General features: G+C 42.5%; 1 protein-coding gene across 4 annotated transcripts in view; it reads left to right on the top strand.

Annotated features, from left to right (window-relative positions):
- MDN1 (midasin AAA ATPase 1) overlaps positions 1–16,788 on the top strand; it is a 150,606-nt gene that overhangs the window by 100,169 nt on the left and 33,649 nt on the right. For all 4 annotated transcript variants that reach the window (XM_019537753.1, XM_019537752.1, XM_019537755.1 and 1 more), the window contains exons 59-74: positions 634–804; positions 1,136–1,350; positions 1,451–1,835; positions 2,404–2,513; positions 3,371–4,064; positions 4,558–4,719; positions 10,091–10,364; positions 11,462–11,697; positions 12,401–12,496; positions 12,789–12,883; positions 13,247–13,371; positions 14,652–14,801; positions 15,026–15,135; positions 15,537–15,610; positions 15,842–16,037; positions 16,528–16,687. In XM_019537753.1, coding sequence (XP_019393298.1) covers positions 634–804; positions 1,136–1,350; positions 1,451–1,835; positions 2,404–2,513; positions 3,371–4,064; positions 4,558–4,719; positions 10,091–10,364; positions 11,462–11,697; positions 12,401–12,496; positions 12,789–12,883; positions 13,247–13,371; positions 14,652–14,801; positions 15,026–15,135; positions 15,537–15,610; positions 15,842–16,037; positions 16,528–16,687 — 3,253 coding nt within the window. The remainder of the gene's footprint in view (positions 1–633; positions 805–1,135; positions 1,351–1,450; positions 1,836–2,403; positions 2,514–3,370; positions 4,065–4,557; positions 4,720–10,090; positions 10,365–11,461; positions 11,698–12,400; positions 12,497–12,788; positions 12,884–13,246; positions 13,372–14,651; positions 14,802–15,025; positions 15,136–15,536; positions 15,611–15,841; positions 16,038–16,527; positions 16,688–16,788) is intronic.

Below are 16,788 nucleotides of genomic sequence, written 5' to 3'. Positions count from 1 at the left end.
CAGGGTTTTTACCTGTTCTCTGGGCCTGTGCAGCTCTGCATGCCGTTGTAAGTTTCACAGTTGTTGAATAGAGTCTCTGGATGACTAACTTGGCATCTGAGCTTCCATACACTGGGCATGTCTGTACGTGCAGTTAATACAATTCGATTTGAGCCGGAGTAAACTTAAACCAGGCTACATGTGCGTTTAAACTCAGTAATTTACTAGGGCATAGGGTAGTACCTGTGGCTGACAGGACTATCCTACACCAAAGTAAATGAATCTACTGTGCACTAATTGCGGCCCATGTATAGCCAGTGATGCTTTACTGCGTGTTAAATTAGTCTAATGTGCAGTAAAACACACGTGTAGATGCACCCACTGAAAAAAGTCTCCTGAGGAAGAAGTGGAGGCTGATTGGTCCCTCTGGTCCGCTATGGTTGGAGATGAACTTTTTTTATTTCAGAGGAGGGGCAGAGCATACTATTAAAGCTGAAGAAGAGTTAATAAATTGTATTAATGAAAGGAGTCCCTATCCCCATCAGAAAATATTTTTATGCTTTTATGCTAGTCAGTGATTTTTTTTTCCTACTGATTTTTCTTTTACTGCCTGCAGATTATCCTTAGGAATTCTTGATTTTTCTTTCACTTCAGATATCCCTTGAGGAAATGTCTCTTTTGTGGTCAGAACTGGTTAATGCTGCATTAGCATCCTTCTGGAGCAGCACAGTAACTACAGATCCAGAGTACTGGTTCACCTGGACACTCTTGCCTGATGCAGAGGAAGGGAAATTTCCTAACTCTCTTATGGACCGTTCTGTGAAGGTGTGCCTTTTGTGACTTATCCAAGGTCAAATATCTAGGCTAGGATAACGTTCTAGATGCATGTTTTTAAAACTCTAACGTAGAGAAGCCAGAAAATGAATTTGAATCTGTTAGCATGACAGTAGAGCTGGTTATTGTTGTTGGTGGGGAGGGGTATGTGCACAAACCTGGAGGTGCTCTTAACTTTTTTTTTTTTAAATGCTTTGGGTGAAGCAAACAATCATCTTGCTTTCGTAACACATTTTTATGTAAAGTTTACTTGTTTGTAGCATTACGGTAAATGAGCAAGAAGTAGTACTACTAAACTCTAATCCTTAATCTTTCAATATAGGGCCCAGGTATTTTGAACCGAGCTGTTTTCTCAAAGTGCCTCTTTGAAATTCTAACTAGCAGCAGCAAAACAAGCCGGTGGGATGCAAGTGGTCTCCCTGTTCTTTCATCATCCCATGTAACACTGGGAGAATGGAAGGAGAGGGCACAACAGCTTTGTGAAATCAGCACAGCTCTGTGGACCAATATGGCTGTTTCTTCTGTGGCAGAATTTAGGTATTACTGAATTTTCCTCTATATGCATATTATCTAAACCAGCAACACTGCAGAATCTTATACCACAAGATAGTTAATCTTTTTATTCTTATCCCTTTAGGCATACAGATTTCAGATTGCAGGGTATAATGTTGTGCAGACAGCTCTTCGCTCTGAAAGATTTGATTCCCATAGATCTGCAAGAGGAATATTCACAATGCTGTAATAAACTCCCCTCCATGGACCCTGTGGCTTTTGAGTACATTCTCAAAGTACTTAAGGACATCAGTGGACAGGAATTATTGCCAAAAGATACCCTATTTCTCTTACTAACCTGCTTACAGCAGTTCTTTGGAGAAGAAGGGATTCAGGACCTATCAGAGACAGCTCAGCGAGGTTGCCTCTGGGTGAATATGGGTTTGCTACAGATCCAGATGTGGCTTCCACAAACTAGGTTTGATCCTGCAGTGAAAAGAGAATGCAAACTCAAGTATGCCAAAGATGAGGTAAGCATGGAGTTGGTGTCCCTCTTGCTGACCAGGGGCTTTGTAACACAATGTTTGTGGAATTTCTTCTTAATGAGGGAAGGCCAGAATTTTTAGTTATATCTTTTACTGGATCAACTGCATAGTTGGAACACCTGATTGACAAGATTTTGGACATTGTACTGCATTCAGGTCTAAGAGGAACACTCCAGCAAAGCTCCAACCCTTTTAATTAGACACAGATAAATCTTGTGAAATCATGAGATTTCTGTTAGAGCAGGGCTGGCACAAGTACCCTCTGCCTGTGGCGCACAGTAGACCAAGGAAGGGCCAGACAATAAAGCAGCAGAGAGGGGCGAGAAGCACAAAGCTGAGCAGCCAATCAGGCAGGGAGCAGAGCAGCATTTCACACATGTGAAGGGGATTGGAGTGTTGCTCAGGGAGGTTTGAGGGCTAATTTGCGGCACATCTGCCAAAAAGTCCCCCCCCCACACACAGTTTCATTATCAGATTATTCATCCACAACTTGCTAATTATCCAGAAGGTGTACTTGTTTTTCATTTAACTGGTTTAATATGTTCTTTATTAGTTAAAACGTCTACAGTGCGAATGGAGGACACGTAATCTGTCGTCCCAGTTACATACAGGAAAAAGTATTGAAGATGAAGCAATTGGCAAATACGTTCATCCTCATCTTGGGTAACTTGGAGGCACTTACCTCTTTTATTGTAGTTTGGGAGAAGCCTATGATACTTATTCAGTGTTACCACCTGTACCTGTTTCTTCTATTACATTACAGTGTTTTCAGTGCTTTTTAGAATTAATTTTGTTTTGTATGGTCAGTTCTTACATAAAGGGAGGTATACATGCTTTTTGTGGACCATGAAGGCTTGAGGTGGTAGCAGATGTGAAGGACCATTTGTTTTTATAAGCTGTATCATTTTAACAGTACTGGTATAATATAAACAGTAGAGCCCCACCCAAGTGTAAGTGCAGTTATACTTGTATAAAAGTTCTTAATACTTTTTGTATTTGACTGTCTTTTTGGTAATTGGTACCAAATTGTGACTGAAGTTTGAGAGAAGGAGAGGAAGAAAAATGGTGCCCGTGTGTGAGGTCTGTCATTTTCAACCCTCATTGCTAGATTTCAGAAAAATAAGTTAGGCAATATCTCTGCAGCTTCCCTGCTGAGCCAAGGAATGCCTCTAGGGTACAAGTTCTGCCCACTCACTCTTGCTGTCCATATATCCAGGCCTGGCACCTTGGCTTAAACCAGTACTGAGTGTGTTTCTCAGTAGCCCTCTGAGATTCTCAGCCTGAGTGTTGTGCTGTTGAGCCTACTTGAGACCACACAGAGCCATATAGGCTGCTTAATTACCAAGCTTGAGCAAAATTGGGTGAGATTTGTTTTCTCAAGCAGTGGTCCTGGGTTTGATAGGGAGTCTGTACAGATGTGGCCTTATGAAATACCAGCATATGGACAGTACATTTACTATAATCTTATTCCTGTTTGTAACATGTTTCTAAATTTCATCAATGTGTTTATTTTCTGATAGACTGTTGCAAGAAAGAATACAAAAGTTGAAGGAACAAGTAAGCATTCTTTCCAGAAAGCAAGCCTACAGGCCCCCAGTCCCTCCGTATGACTGCTTGTACCAGGAGGTTCACCAATATATAGCAAGCATTGCCCAGATTTCTGCAGTCCAAGAACTCCTAGCCCGCCTTCTACAGTTTCTCCGTGGAGAAAGGCCCAAGTTGCTCCAGGCAGGCCAAAACCTGCTAAATGAAGAAGCTTCTTGGCAGCAATCACACCATAAATTTAGGAGACATTTGGCGGATGAATATGCTTTGTACCCTGATGCTGTCAGCCCACTGCAGGCTGCCATTTTACAGATGCAGCATGGCATGAGACTGGTGGCTTCTGAAGTTTATGCAGCACTCAACAGTTTTGTCCACCCAGCCAGCTTTGACAGCCTTGTCACCTCATTATTGACATTTCCTTCTGTGGGCCCCAGCTTCCCCACTTACCTTTCACATGCAGAAACTTTATGCTCAGTGAACTCTGTGGAGGTTCTTCATGGCCTTAAGTTTTCCCTGAAACACTCTGAAGGAGAGCCTGAGAGCATGCAGAGGCTGTGTCCAACTCTGGAAGAACTGCTAGTGAATGCATTATTGTATCTTCGCTGCCATGCATTGTCTAAGGGAGAACTGGACCAGAAGTCTCTGCAGCTTTTTAGGCATCTGTGCCAGGTAAAGTCTCTTAATTGAAAGTTTATGACCGAAAATAAAGTGTAATTTCAGTAATTCATATATAGGGAACTCTTGCTGATGCCTGCCTCTTCATGCTTGCCCTCTGTAGCTGTGCCTGCCCTTGCCTATGTAAACCATGCCAGAGCTGAGCCTCCCTGCCCTCCCCCTGGTCACCCTTCAAGCCCCACCCCCACCCCTTCCAGCAAAATTAGCCAGCCCAGGGGCAGGCAGGGTTCAGCTCTGGCTTGAGTCCTGAGCCTGGGGTTGAAGCTGGAGCTGAGCTGCCACCTGCCCTGTGCTCTGCCCTCAAATCCAAGACAAGGCTCCCCACCACATGCTGGTGGGAGGAGCACACAGCACCTTGTCTTAGATCTGAGTAACTACAGTAAGTACACTATGCCCTGAAGGGGGAAAAAAAAGATGCTGCCTTAGTGCCGAGGCAAGGAGTGTGTGCTGATTTCACATAATGCCTCTCTGTTTGTTGATTTTTCAGGCCATTATAAATGAATGGGATGAACAGGAGCGTCGTGCCCAGGAGCAGGAGGCACTGGAAAACAGTTTATACAGATACAGGAGCAAGAGCTATGGAACAGGTCAGAGTGAGGAGGAGGAGGAGGAAAGAGAATTTAGGAGGAGGTTTCCACTACATGAAAAGGTAAAAGTAACTTTCTGGGGAGATCCAAAACAATATATTTTAAAAAGCCAGTTTTATAAAATGTTACATTTGTTAGTTTCTGCTGTTATCAAGAAGAGAACGTAGGAAGGATTTTGAGACAATGAGTGTTCTACGTCAGTGTTTACCAACCTTTTCCAGCCCAAGCCACACTTACGTTAATAATAATTTTCTGCAGTGCACCTGTTACAGATTTTCAGATGTGGCATACCATCGCTAGCATGAGGGTGGGCAGGGAGTCTGGGACATAGACGGTCTTTGCCAGTGCTAGATCCCAGTGTTAGTGGGATGTTTTCATGCCCTGCATACAAGCCACTGGTGCCACACCTTCCTCCCAGCGAGGACACCCCTCTTTTACCTGCCCAGGAGACAAGCAGCTTGGCATAAAATCATAGGATCCTTGACCCAAGGGTCTGTCAGGGACCTACCCCAAGCCCTGTCTGCAGGAGGATCAGCCCTGTGCAAACCATCCGAGACAAACCCTGTGTCCAGAAACTCTGCTGTCTCTCTGACACAGAAAAGAATCTTGGAGTCATTACAGACTCCAAGATGAACGTGGGCCTCCAATGTGGGGACGCAGTCAGGAAGGCTAACCACACCTTGTCATGCATCCACAGATGCATCACGAGCAGGTCTAAGGAGGTGATCCTCCCCGTCTATATGACATTGGTCAGGTTGCAGTTGCAGTACTGCATCCAGTTCTGGGCACCGCACTTCAGGAGGGATGTGGACAACATTGAGAGCGTCCAGAGGAAGGCCACTTGCGTGATCAAAGGGCAGCAGGGCAGGCCCTATGAGGAGAGGCTACGAGACCTGAACCTGTTCAGCCTCCACAAGAGAAGGCTGAGAGGGGGTCTTGTGGCTGTCTATAAACTGGCCAAGGGAAACCAGCAGGCAATGGGAGAGTCCCTGTTCCCCCGAGCACTACTGGGAGTAACAAGGAATAATGGCAGTAAGTTGACAGAGAGTAGATTCAGGCTAGATATCAGGAGGCGCTACTTCTCAGTCAGGGCGGCTAGGATCTGGAACCAACTTCCAAGGGAAGTGGTGCTCGCTTTACCTTGGGGGTCTTTAAAAGGAGGCTAGATAGATGCCTTGCTGGGGTCATTTGACCCCTGCATTCTTCCCTGCCCATGGCAGGGGGTCAGACTTGGTGATCTGCTCAGGTTCCTTCCGACCCTACGAACTATGAAACTACGACACAACAGCATGCCTGTAAAGCAGGGGGACTGTGGCAGGCAGTGTCCTGCTACTGCAGAGGTGGTGAATTTATGCTCAAGAGACCCCAGGTAGAGTCAGTGCCTCACTGCAGAGGAAGGTAACAACCCCCCCCCCCCCCAATCCAATCTACACCAATCTGAGCAGGTTGTAAAATCCCTTCCTGCCCCCAGTGCAGTGTCAGTCTAAGCCTGAACGCAGGGGCAGGACCCTCCAGCCAGGACCCTGTGGGGGTGGTCCCAGCAGGAGCACTGGCACAGCTCAGTCCAGTCCCCACCCCTAGCAGCCAGCACCCAGTGCCTCTGGCCTTAGAGCATAACATGGTGCCTCTGTAAGGGTCCTTGGGGGTGGGTGCACTGCACTGTACAGAGCCAGCAAGGCCTTCACTTGCCCTAGGCCTACCCTGCATGCCATGGCCCCTCAGCACCTGGCATCTCATTGGTGCCAGGCCTGGAAGTGGCTCCTTCACCCTCCTGAAGTGATTCCCACCAGTACCAGGCCCGCCTCCCAGTGCATTCACATGGACAGAGACTTGCCACAGAGCTGTGCTTCTCTGCCCCTGCTCCTGCACAGCCCAAGTCTGATCCCTTTTCTTTGGGTTCTCTCCGTGTCCAGGGCACATGAAGGATCTGAATTGGACTCACAGACCTGGATTTGGCTCCTTTGGATTCTTTCCCAGGCCTCACCACACAACAAGGAGTGAATTCAAAGGAGCTGAGTCCCAATGAACTGAATCCAATTCAGATCCTTCCTGGGACCTTGATGTGGGACGAGGAACAGATCCGAATCAGATTCAGTTTATTTGCATTCAGTTCTCATGGCGTACCAATTGAAAAGCACTGTTCTACATGTAATATTTTTAAAAGGTTTTGTTTATTTGTAGGTGCTTACGTTTAGATTTCTACTGTCCTGTAGTTCACATCAATAAATTCAAAGCCAGTGGACCCTAAACTTCACTGGTCTATGAAGAGCAATACTGAGAAAGTCCAGGGCTATAGGCAGTGTCATATCCTGCTCTCTTGATCAACCGCATTTTAACTTTTAATTGCCTGTGGCTATGAGCAATATTGCAGGGTCTCACAGACCATAAGTCATAGACTCACAGAGACATAAGGCTAGAAGGGACCTCCAGAGGTCATTTAGTCCAGGGGTGGGCAAAGTGTGTGTGTGCAGGCAGGGACTGTGTGTTCATAGGGTGAGTCCCACATGCATGCCCCACCATACACATGTACCCACACCCCCCTCTCACACTGCCATACACAGAGACCCCCCCACACCCCGTCATACACTTCAGCCACCTTCCCCCCCATACACATCCTCCCACAAACCCCATACCCACCCATACACCCACAGCCCCCCACAAATCTATACACCCCCCCACGATATACAAGAGTAAGACTTCATTTTAAGCTCTTGTGGAATCACCTATGTGTACACTACACAAATGCATGTAAATCAGGGCAAAAATATATATTTTGAAATCAAATTAATGAATGCTGTAGATGTTTGCTTTTTAGACTATAATTTGGTATTTTTCTTACGAGATGGCAAAACCCCTTGCTGAAAGGAGTACTTCCTGGGGCAAAGGGAGGGACTTCGGGTGGCAAAGGTCAGGGGTTAGGATGTGGGACTTCCAGTCCCAAAATGGCGACCAAGAGGTGGGGCACTTGTCAAGGGGCAGGGCTACCCATGCAGCCCTTGACAGCTTGCCAAAACTCAGTAAGCAGCCCACCGCCCAAAATAATTGCCTGCCTCGATCTAGTTCAACATCCTGCCTAAGAGAGGATCATCCCTATCCATCCTATATGAATCTATTGTCTAACCTATTAGCCCAACTGTGGTCACAAGATATAACACCCTAACCTGCCAGAGGTAAAGGAGGGGGCCACAGTGTCAAATATCCTGCTGCTTTAAGGTGGTTAAAATACTATTGAGTGACCTAAAGAAGAGGGCCAAGCCCTGTGTTACACAGAAGGCAAAACCCCCCAGTCTATACCAGGGTAGACATTCCTTCCTGAGCCCAAGTAAGGCAGTCAGTCTGACCCTGAGCGGAGGGGCAAGACTGCATAGCCAGGAACCTCTCAAGTTTTAGGAGCAGTGGCACACCCCAGTCAAAATACCTTGGCTGTAACCAACGCCCTGCATTTCTGAGAATGGAAAAACCATCTTCCCCCACAACACAAGTAGCAAAAAAATTCCTTCCCAGTCTCATGTGGCAACCAGCAAAGCCCAGAAGCACAGGAAATGCCTATAGTAGAGCATAGGCATAGCTACTCCTACATCATCTGTGACCAGTGCCTGTCCAACTAACTGGAACACATCCATTGACAGATTTCACAGCTTCCCTAGGCAGTCTGTTCCATTGCCTCACTGTTCCAGCCCAGCTTTCCAATCTGTTAACATCCTTCTGAATTGGACTCCTGTTGTCCATATCTACAGTCCTTCCTGTTTTTTGTCATCTGCAGATTTACGCAAGCTCTCAGTTCCAGCATCCAAACCCCTGACTAGCACTGAGCCTAGAACAGACCCCTATGGGGCTTCACTTAAAACCTCCCTCCTTTTTGACATGGAGCCATTTATAATTACCCTTTGCTTGCAGCTATTGAGCCAGTTGTCTTATCCACCTTATAGTAGTTTTGTCTAGCCCACATTTCTCCAATTTGTTTATGAGAAAGTCATGTGGGCCTTGTCAGAGGCCTTGCTGCAGTTCGGATACACTGTCAACATGTTTGTTAATGATTTGGATGCTGGAATTGGAAGCTTCTTGAGCAGATTGGCAGACGGCAGCATTCCATTCGTGCACCCAAGATGAGGGAGGCTAACTAGTCTGTAGTTCCCCAGCTCCTTTTTTTTTTTTTAAGGGGGGTCACTAGGTTGGCCCTTTTCCAGTTGTATGGCATCTCACCCGACTCCCACAATTTCATAAATGTTATTGCCAATGGCTCTGAGATCTCTCTTCTGCCAGTTACTTCAGTAACCTGGGATTGAAGTTCATCATGCCCTGCTGACTTGAATTCATTTGAACTGATCAAAAGCCTTCAGACTGTTTTTTTTATCTCATTTCTCAGATTGTCTCCTTCCTTATCCAAATAATCCTTATTAGCTGTCTGGTTACAGCTTTTTTTTTTATGAAGACTGAAGCAAAATAGCTGTTGAATAGTTCTGCTTTCTTTGCATCTTCTGTTAAGACTTCCCCCTGTCTATTTAACAGTGGACCCACAGCTTCCTTGGTCTTTCTTTTCTGGCCAACATACTTACAGAACCTCTTCTTATTGTCTTTAACCTCCCTCTCCAGGTACAGCTTTTTTTAACCTTTGTTTTTCTGATTTTGTGTCTGCAGGATCTTGCAGTTTTGTAGTAACTTCCTTGGTGACCTACCCATCTTTCCATTGCTTATATGCTTTTTTTTTTTATTTGAGGCATCGTACAAGCTCATTGTGTTCTTGTGCCGCTTCCATCATGTCAGAACACTTTCTTGCTGGGTTTCTAGAACTGTGTCCTTTAGAAGCTTTCAGTCCTCCTAGACTCTTTATCTTTTAATCTGTCTTTCCATGACGCCATGCCTATTAACTCCTTGAATCAGTTGAAATCTGCCTTTTTGAAATCTAGTGTCTTAATTCTGCTGATCTTATGCTTTCCCCCAATCAGGATCTGGAATTCTATCATATTGTGATAGCTTCCTCCCCAGTTTTGCATCACCTTCATGTCTACCACCAGTTCTTCCCTATTGTTCAGGTCAAGATCCAAGACGGATGATCTACTAGTTTGTATCCTCAACCTTCTGGAACAGAGTTGCTCAAATTGGGGGTTGCTGCTCTAATAATTTTTCAATGTAGTGAGAACATTAAGGCCCCTTGATGCACATTCATTTAATGGTCCAATGGAATCTGATCCCCAATCCCAACAAACATGCCTCCTGCGTGTGCATGGCAGGAGGCATAATTGTTGGGCTCAGATCCCAGCTGCACCGTTACTCCTTGTCATTGCTGGGGGAGACCAGGATTGTGATCGCCATGTACTGGGAAATTGAAGAGGAATGCCAGCAGGTCCAGCCAGGTTGATAATCATCTGATTACTGCACTACAAATACATGTAGCATGCCAACAAATTAATTATGACTTTAATTTGATTACAGGACTTTCAAGATATCATAGCTGAGCCAAGTCTAGAAGAAAAAATGGAAACTGAAGATGAGTCAGAGGACCGAGCAGCCACTGAAATAACTTTCATATCTCAGAGTTCAATGAAGACGGTGATTATGGTCCATCAGCAATTGTGCCTAAACTTTGCAAGGTCTCTTTGGTATCAACAGACCTTGCCCTCACATCAGGCTAAGCATTATTTCAGTACATTTCTTTCCTGCTATCAGACTGGTGCTTCCTTGGTGACACGCTTTTATCCCTTAATTGGTAAGACTGCTAATTACATTTCAGATACATAATTTTAACTGTAAAATGTCATATGCCGTTTCAGATTAAAACATACTTTATCTTGGGCGCATGTTTTCTTGTATACATTAAAGTATAAACAGAATCATTAAGGGTGGTTTTGTGCTGAAAAGTTGGTTGTTTATAAATAGCACCTTCTTACTCAGAAGACGGTCTCCATGCATGTGCCCAGACTAATTTTCCTCTTTTTTTTTTCTTTTTTTTTTTTTACTATATATTTTTTCATTTAACATTTTAGTTCTGTGCAGCCCAGTGCAACTTAAGAGTGAGCTAGGGCCACCTCCTTTTCTGAATTAAAGCTTTATTTTCTGGATCAGGTGAGTCTATTGAAGGCAGTGGGGTTGCACAGATTTCATGAAGGGTTGAATTTCAGCTGAAGGACCTTTATCCACTGCAAAAAGAGAACCCGTTTTTTCTTTTCCTGATCTAAGGGGGGTTGGACTTGAAGATCTACAGGGTCCCTTCCGACCCTACTTCTATGATTCTATGATAAGGGCTTGTATTCATGGGAGCAACATACCATTTTACTTGCCAAGTGGATACATTTGATATAAAAATAATTGCAGTAATAACACATAAAATCCCCAGGATATCGTTTTAAGTCACTTTTCAAAGTAGAATTGAATTCTTAAGAAGTTTGGGGGCTTCAAGAATTGTCAGCTTAAGATGGAATTGTAATGATGGACTACTTTGCGTTATATTGAGAGGGGTAGACTTTTTGCAAAATAGCATGGCTTTTATTTTAAAACATCTTAAGTTGGATTAAGTTTTCACATGAGAAGATTGTATTTTTATACGTGGTTTACAAGGTTTTTAAAGAATAAACGTTGTTTGCTTGTACTTAGAAGGGCTGCTTCTATCTGAAAATCTGGCAAAATGAGAAACTTGAATTTAAGTATTTACTTCTGCATTCACACTATACTTCTTTTACTTTCAAATATATAATGCAATAAGTTTGGGGTAACACTAAAGATGAGCACTTTGCAACATGCAAAATTCTATTTGCTTAAAAAATAAAAAGTTTCTGTAGCATATATGTTGTCTTCCCTTTGATTTAGGTGCTGAAATGAATGATTGCCTTCTTGGAAGTCAGCTTTTAGCTAGCACGCTTCTCCACAATACCCTTTTTGCGGGAGTCACTTCAGATCTGGTCCTACATCAAGATGGCCCGTATGATTTTTACCAGTATCCTAATATTCAGCAGGTTAGACAATGCCAGCCTGTGCTTGATAATTTTGCTAAAGAAGTAAACAAGTTACTGCAAGAATGGCCTGAACACCCTGCACTTGTGCAGGTAAGAATGTTGTAAGAAATGGTCAGGGCAAACCAGATGTGTGCATGCATGTATATTTTTGTATATACAGTACATGCATCTCTATATGCAGTAGAATCACTTAAAATACCTATTATAAAATAGTGTACGTTTCAGAGTAAGTAGTAATTTCCTTGTAAATTAAAGTAACTTACTAGCTACCTCTTAGCAATGCGATTCATTTGCATAACATTTAAGTATTCAGTTAGAACCACATGTGGCCATTTCAGTTTTACACTTTGAATTAGTTTACTGTGCTATAAAGATCCTGATGTCTCAGTGTTCATTCTGATCATCTGGGCTGCAGTTTTTCAGCATAAATTTCAAATAGCACTGAGGATCTTTTTCCTTATCCATCTGTTCTCCTTTGAGGGATTGTCCTTTGAGGGATTGGCATGACTCCCCTGGAGGGAGAGATTGTGTTGCTCCATTATGTTGCAAAACACTGTCTAAAAGCTTTATTTTGGAGGGCATGTTTTGATGCATTTTTCTTCTGAAGCAGTATTGGCTTTTACTGAACTATTAGTGTCTTAAATCCTGAAAGAGTGCATTTTAAATTAGGAAACAATTCTTAAGTGTTTCAAAGAACGGCAGCACTGATACAGATAAACTTGAACTCAATATTGCAAGGCAGGGACCAGCTGTCATTGATTGAACATTTATTTATTTGTCTTTCATCTTGTAGTTAATTGTTGTGTTGGACAGAATCCGTAGTTTCCCACTCTCTAGTCCTCTCTCAAAGTTTCTGAATGGCTTAGAGATTCTGCTTGCGAAGTCACAGGTAAGAGGAAAAAGGGGGAAAAAGGAAACTACTGCAATTTCTTAAAGTTGCTATTAGGTCATTTTTTTAAAATCTTGGATGTGGCAAGAGGCTGTGGCTTTTGCATTAGAGCTACAATAAAACCAATTTACACCATGTTGTGAAAATCCATAACTATATTACAAATGTATTCTTGGGGGTATGTAGCCTGCTTCATTCTCAGAGTATAAATAATGGGGGGAATCATGTGTGACGCTTTCCCTGCGGCAAGTTCTCATCATCCAGTTTATAAGGAGCAATTCATCTCTTCCAGGATTGGGAGAACAATGCCAGTCGAGCTTTATCTTTGCGGAAACACCTTGATTTGGTCACTCAGCTGATTATCCAGTGGCGTAAATTGGAGTTAAAGTAAGAGTTTTGAATTCTCTCTTGTTATTTCTTAAATATTACAACCTACTGTTTTCAAAGCTTAGGTTCTCTTCATTTCTACATGGCAGCTTCCAAACTCCACATGATATGGAACATATTTTTCTATTATTTGTGCTACCATGCTGGTACTTAATGCTATTTCTTTTAAGTTGTAATGGCAAGGTTATGAATCTAAGTGGTTAGTTGTGCATGGTAATTATTTGTGAGTATGCATGTGTGCACATGTATAAAATCTTTAGTTTGACAGAGAAAGAATGACATACATCCATTCTACTTCAAAGTTTGTTTATATATAGATACACACTCTCACACTCACTTTTGATTCCCCCCCCCTTTTTACAGCTGCTGGTCAGTTAGTCTTGACAATGTTATGAAGCGGCACTCAGAAAAATCCACAAGGCACTGGTTCTCAATCTATCAGATGATTGAGAAATATATGCAGGAGCAGATTCAGGTGAACACAGAAGGTAACTATTGTCCTGTTACAAATGTGTAATGCAACTCCATCACAGTTAAGTACTCAAAGATCTTAAATCCTGTTCTTTTGTAGAGATGCACCAGAATAAATTACATGGTCACATATTTGTATTCAGATATTTTATTTTATATATTATATTTTATAAACTGCATTTCTCATATAAAATACATCTTTTTTTTTCCAAAATTCAGCTTCTGGGTATTGAAGTGCATATTATAATCAAGGAAATATAGTAACAGTCATTTCTGCTGCTTCAGTCTCTGCCAGGGGAAAGCTACCGGGTAGCTGCTTCCTCTCCCCTCTCCTCCAACACTATATTCCCGTAGAGGCTTTTAAGGAAAGCTCTTCTTTTCTTCATTCTGCTTTTTTTTTTATTCAAGGCCATGTTGTATGTAATAAAATATGGTGTAGTTTTCTTACTTAAAGTATGTAAAAATGATAATGTTGTTGATAGAGGCAGGGAAAGGAAAAGAAATACTGTGTATCAGATTAAACCACACTGTTTCATGTGGCTGATCTATCCTGTAGTAAGTGGAGGTTTAGCTGTGGTAATTTAGCAGTTTTTTCATTCAAGGGTAAACCACCCTTGTTTAGTTTCCATTTACTTCAGGGTAGCTTGGACACAAAACAGTAATGCAAACCTAGTGTAAATTCTTTTCCCCTGCTTTAACTCTGTATTTTTCCATCTCTGTATGCCATCTGCCTGCATATAGCCATCATAATGCTGCATTTACACTACAGGCACTTTTTCTGTTCTACAACACCTTTAATAAATGTCCAGTTACTGTACAGGAAGAACTTAGAATGTCAGCAACCCCCCAACCGCAGGTGTGCAACATCTTTTTAAACTGGGGTCTGAAGTAACTTATGGTTGCGGTGACTAGGGACAGATCTGTCGTGCACGCTCTTGCCATGATACTAAGGGGCTACACGATTGATGATGGCTTGGCTACAGGTTGGTTTGGAATGGCTGGTCATTCATTTATGAATTATTTAAAACTATCAAAAACATACTTGTAGTTCATCTCTGCAATCTGGATCTTATTTCTGCCTTTTTGTCCCATTTCTCTCCTATTCTTTGCTGCATGCAAACAAATTAGATCTTCTTTCAAATTAGAATGCAGATTCTTTGGAGCAGAACCAGTCGCCCTTAATACTAGTGAGACCTCTGATCACTCACTGGAAGTTACTACAGTAAAAAAAAAAAAATACATTTTATTTGAAATTTTTTTTTTCTTCTTGTAAATCCCACCTGGGTGAAATCTACAGAAACCAGTGAGCCATTGAATTTAAGAGCATTGATCAACACTCTTCAGGCTTTCATTGAAGGATCCACTTTGGGGGAGTTTCATACAAGACTTCAAGCTCTCCTGGTTTTCCACTGCCATGTCTTGTTAATACCTCAGGTGGAAGGAAAGGGTAAGTAGCTTCCCATCAAATGCATAAACGGAGCCTGGATTAGTCTTAGCGTATTTTCCACAATCTGTCCAAATTCCAGTTGAGAGTGCAACAAAATAATTCATTGTCCTGGCCCCAGCCCTGTTTTTTACAAAGAGTGTTTCTATCGCTGTTTCCAAGTTACATGATTGCAAACTGGATGCATCTCTGCTCATGGTTCTAATCCTATCGTTCTAATCTTCCAGATGCACTGTGCAGTGTATTGTGGAATCTGTACAATTATTATAAGCAGTTCTCAGAAGTCGTGCAGGCCCGGATCACTGAACTTCGTCAGCCGATAGAAAAAGAGCTTAAGGTAAGAATAAAATATTTACTTAGTCAATGTGTTGAAGTGATCAGAGGAGTAGTGGAACAGATGTTGCCTCCTGAATTGCTTCACTGGGTTACTATTATAGCCTTCCTTGCACTCCCACTGTGTGTGTGAGAATTAGCTGAAAGAGAGGGTTACTTGCAGCTTTTGTCTGGCACTAGTCAATTCTACTTAGCCAGAAAGCTTACTGCAGAATGAGTTCTGCGTTCTGTCTGCATCACTTCTAGTTCAAATACCATATCTTAGCCAAGGTACGGTGAATATGTACTACTTGCTCAGCTGCTGAATGTCTTGCTCATAATGCACCTGCTTTGGTAATCTCCTTTTAAAATCAAATATTGAACTGTTTCTAGAAATATTTCATGACCATTTCTTTTCCCAAATAGGAATTTGTGAAAATTTCTAAGTGGAATGATGTCAGCTTCTGGGCTATAAAACAGTCTGTGGAGAAGACACACAGGTAACACAGAAAGTTTGGAAGAAAGGGACCATTTTGGGATCCAGTGCAATAAATTGTATTTGCACATGCTGCATTTGTAACTTCCTACTAGCTGGATTCTGTTCAGTGCTGAGCTTAATTCACTAGGGTTTAATCTGTACCACTTCATCTCAGAACTGTATCTGCTTTCTGAAGCTAGGAAATTTTGAGAGAAGAATGCTTGATAATTCTGTACCTTTCTGTGGTAATCAGGACCCTCTTTAAATTCATGAAGAAGTTTGAAGCTGTTCTGGATGAGCCCTGTCAAGCTGCCCTGGTAGAGAGCAACAAGGAAGATCAGCTAGATTGCTTGCAGAAGCAGGAAGAGTTTGGGAGCAAGGAGAGTCAAATCCAGAGGCTTAACAGTGTATTGAGAAAAACTTTGTCTGCCAAAACAGAGGTGGTCCAGGTATGTGCCTTTGGTACCCTAAATACAAGCCAGATAAGTTCTATATTCTTATTCTCCTCCCTGCTCTGATGGAAGTGCATATTGATTAGAAATTCATTTTATTCCTCAGTGAAAACAAGATAAACTGCCTTGCATTCACTGTAGGATAAGAACATGTAGGTATTTACCATGGAGTAGCAGATGTGCTGTAACTTTGCACTCTAGCTTGCTCTGTGGTACCTAGCTGGTGTTCCCCCGCCCTGAGATACTTATGTTGCAATCTGCCCAAAATGTTGGTCTGAAATAATAGAAAGCTTTGATTGGGCCACACAATCATCCCTTATCCTCCTTTTTAATTGGTTAGTATGCTATGGATAATAGATAGGAAAGCTGTGTTCGGGTTTCAACAAAATGTGAAGTGTTACTTTAGGCTTTTTCGGCAAGTTGCTGTGGCTTAAGTGGAGCTGTCTCTGTCATATACCTTCAGATTATTTTTCTTCTATTTTCTTAGACTGTGCTTTCAGAAGAGTGTCAGAGTAGAGTTATGTTTCATGCAGAATCACTTCAATATCGCCTGCCTAAGCTCACAAAGCGAATGAAGAAGATGTGTGCAACTCTTATGGATAAGAGTTCATTCTCAGATTTAGTAGAGAATCTTGACCGGTTTACAGGTGCGTATAGGACTCAACTGTATTTAAAACCCTTCCCAAACAACATATCCATAATTAGTTAATCTACTAGCCAATTGCCCATCAAGAATGGCAGGTGGGGA

The sequence above is a fragment of the Crocodylus porosus genome, unplaced genomic scaffold (genome assembly GCF_001723895.1).
Source record: "Crocodylus porosus isolate Cpor-Errol unplaced genomic scaffold, CroPor_comp1, whole genome shotgun sequence".
NCBI classification, from domain to species: Eukaryota; Metazoa; Chordata; order Crocodylia; family Crocodylidae; genus Crocodylus; species Crocodylus porosus.
This window is presented reverse-complemented; position numbering and strand designations above follow the sequence as displayed.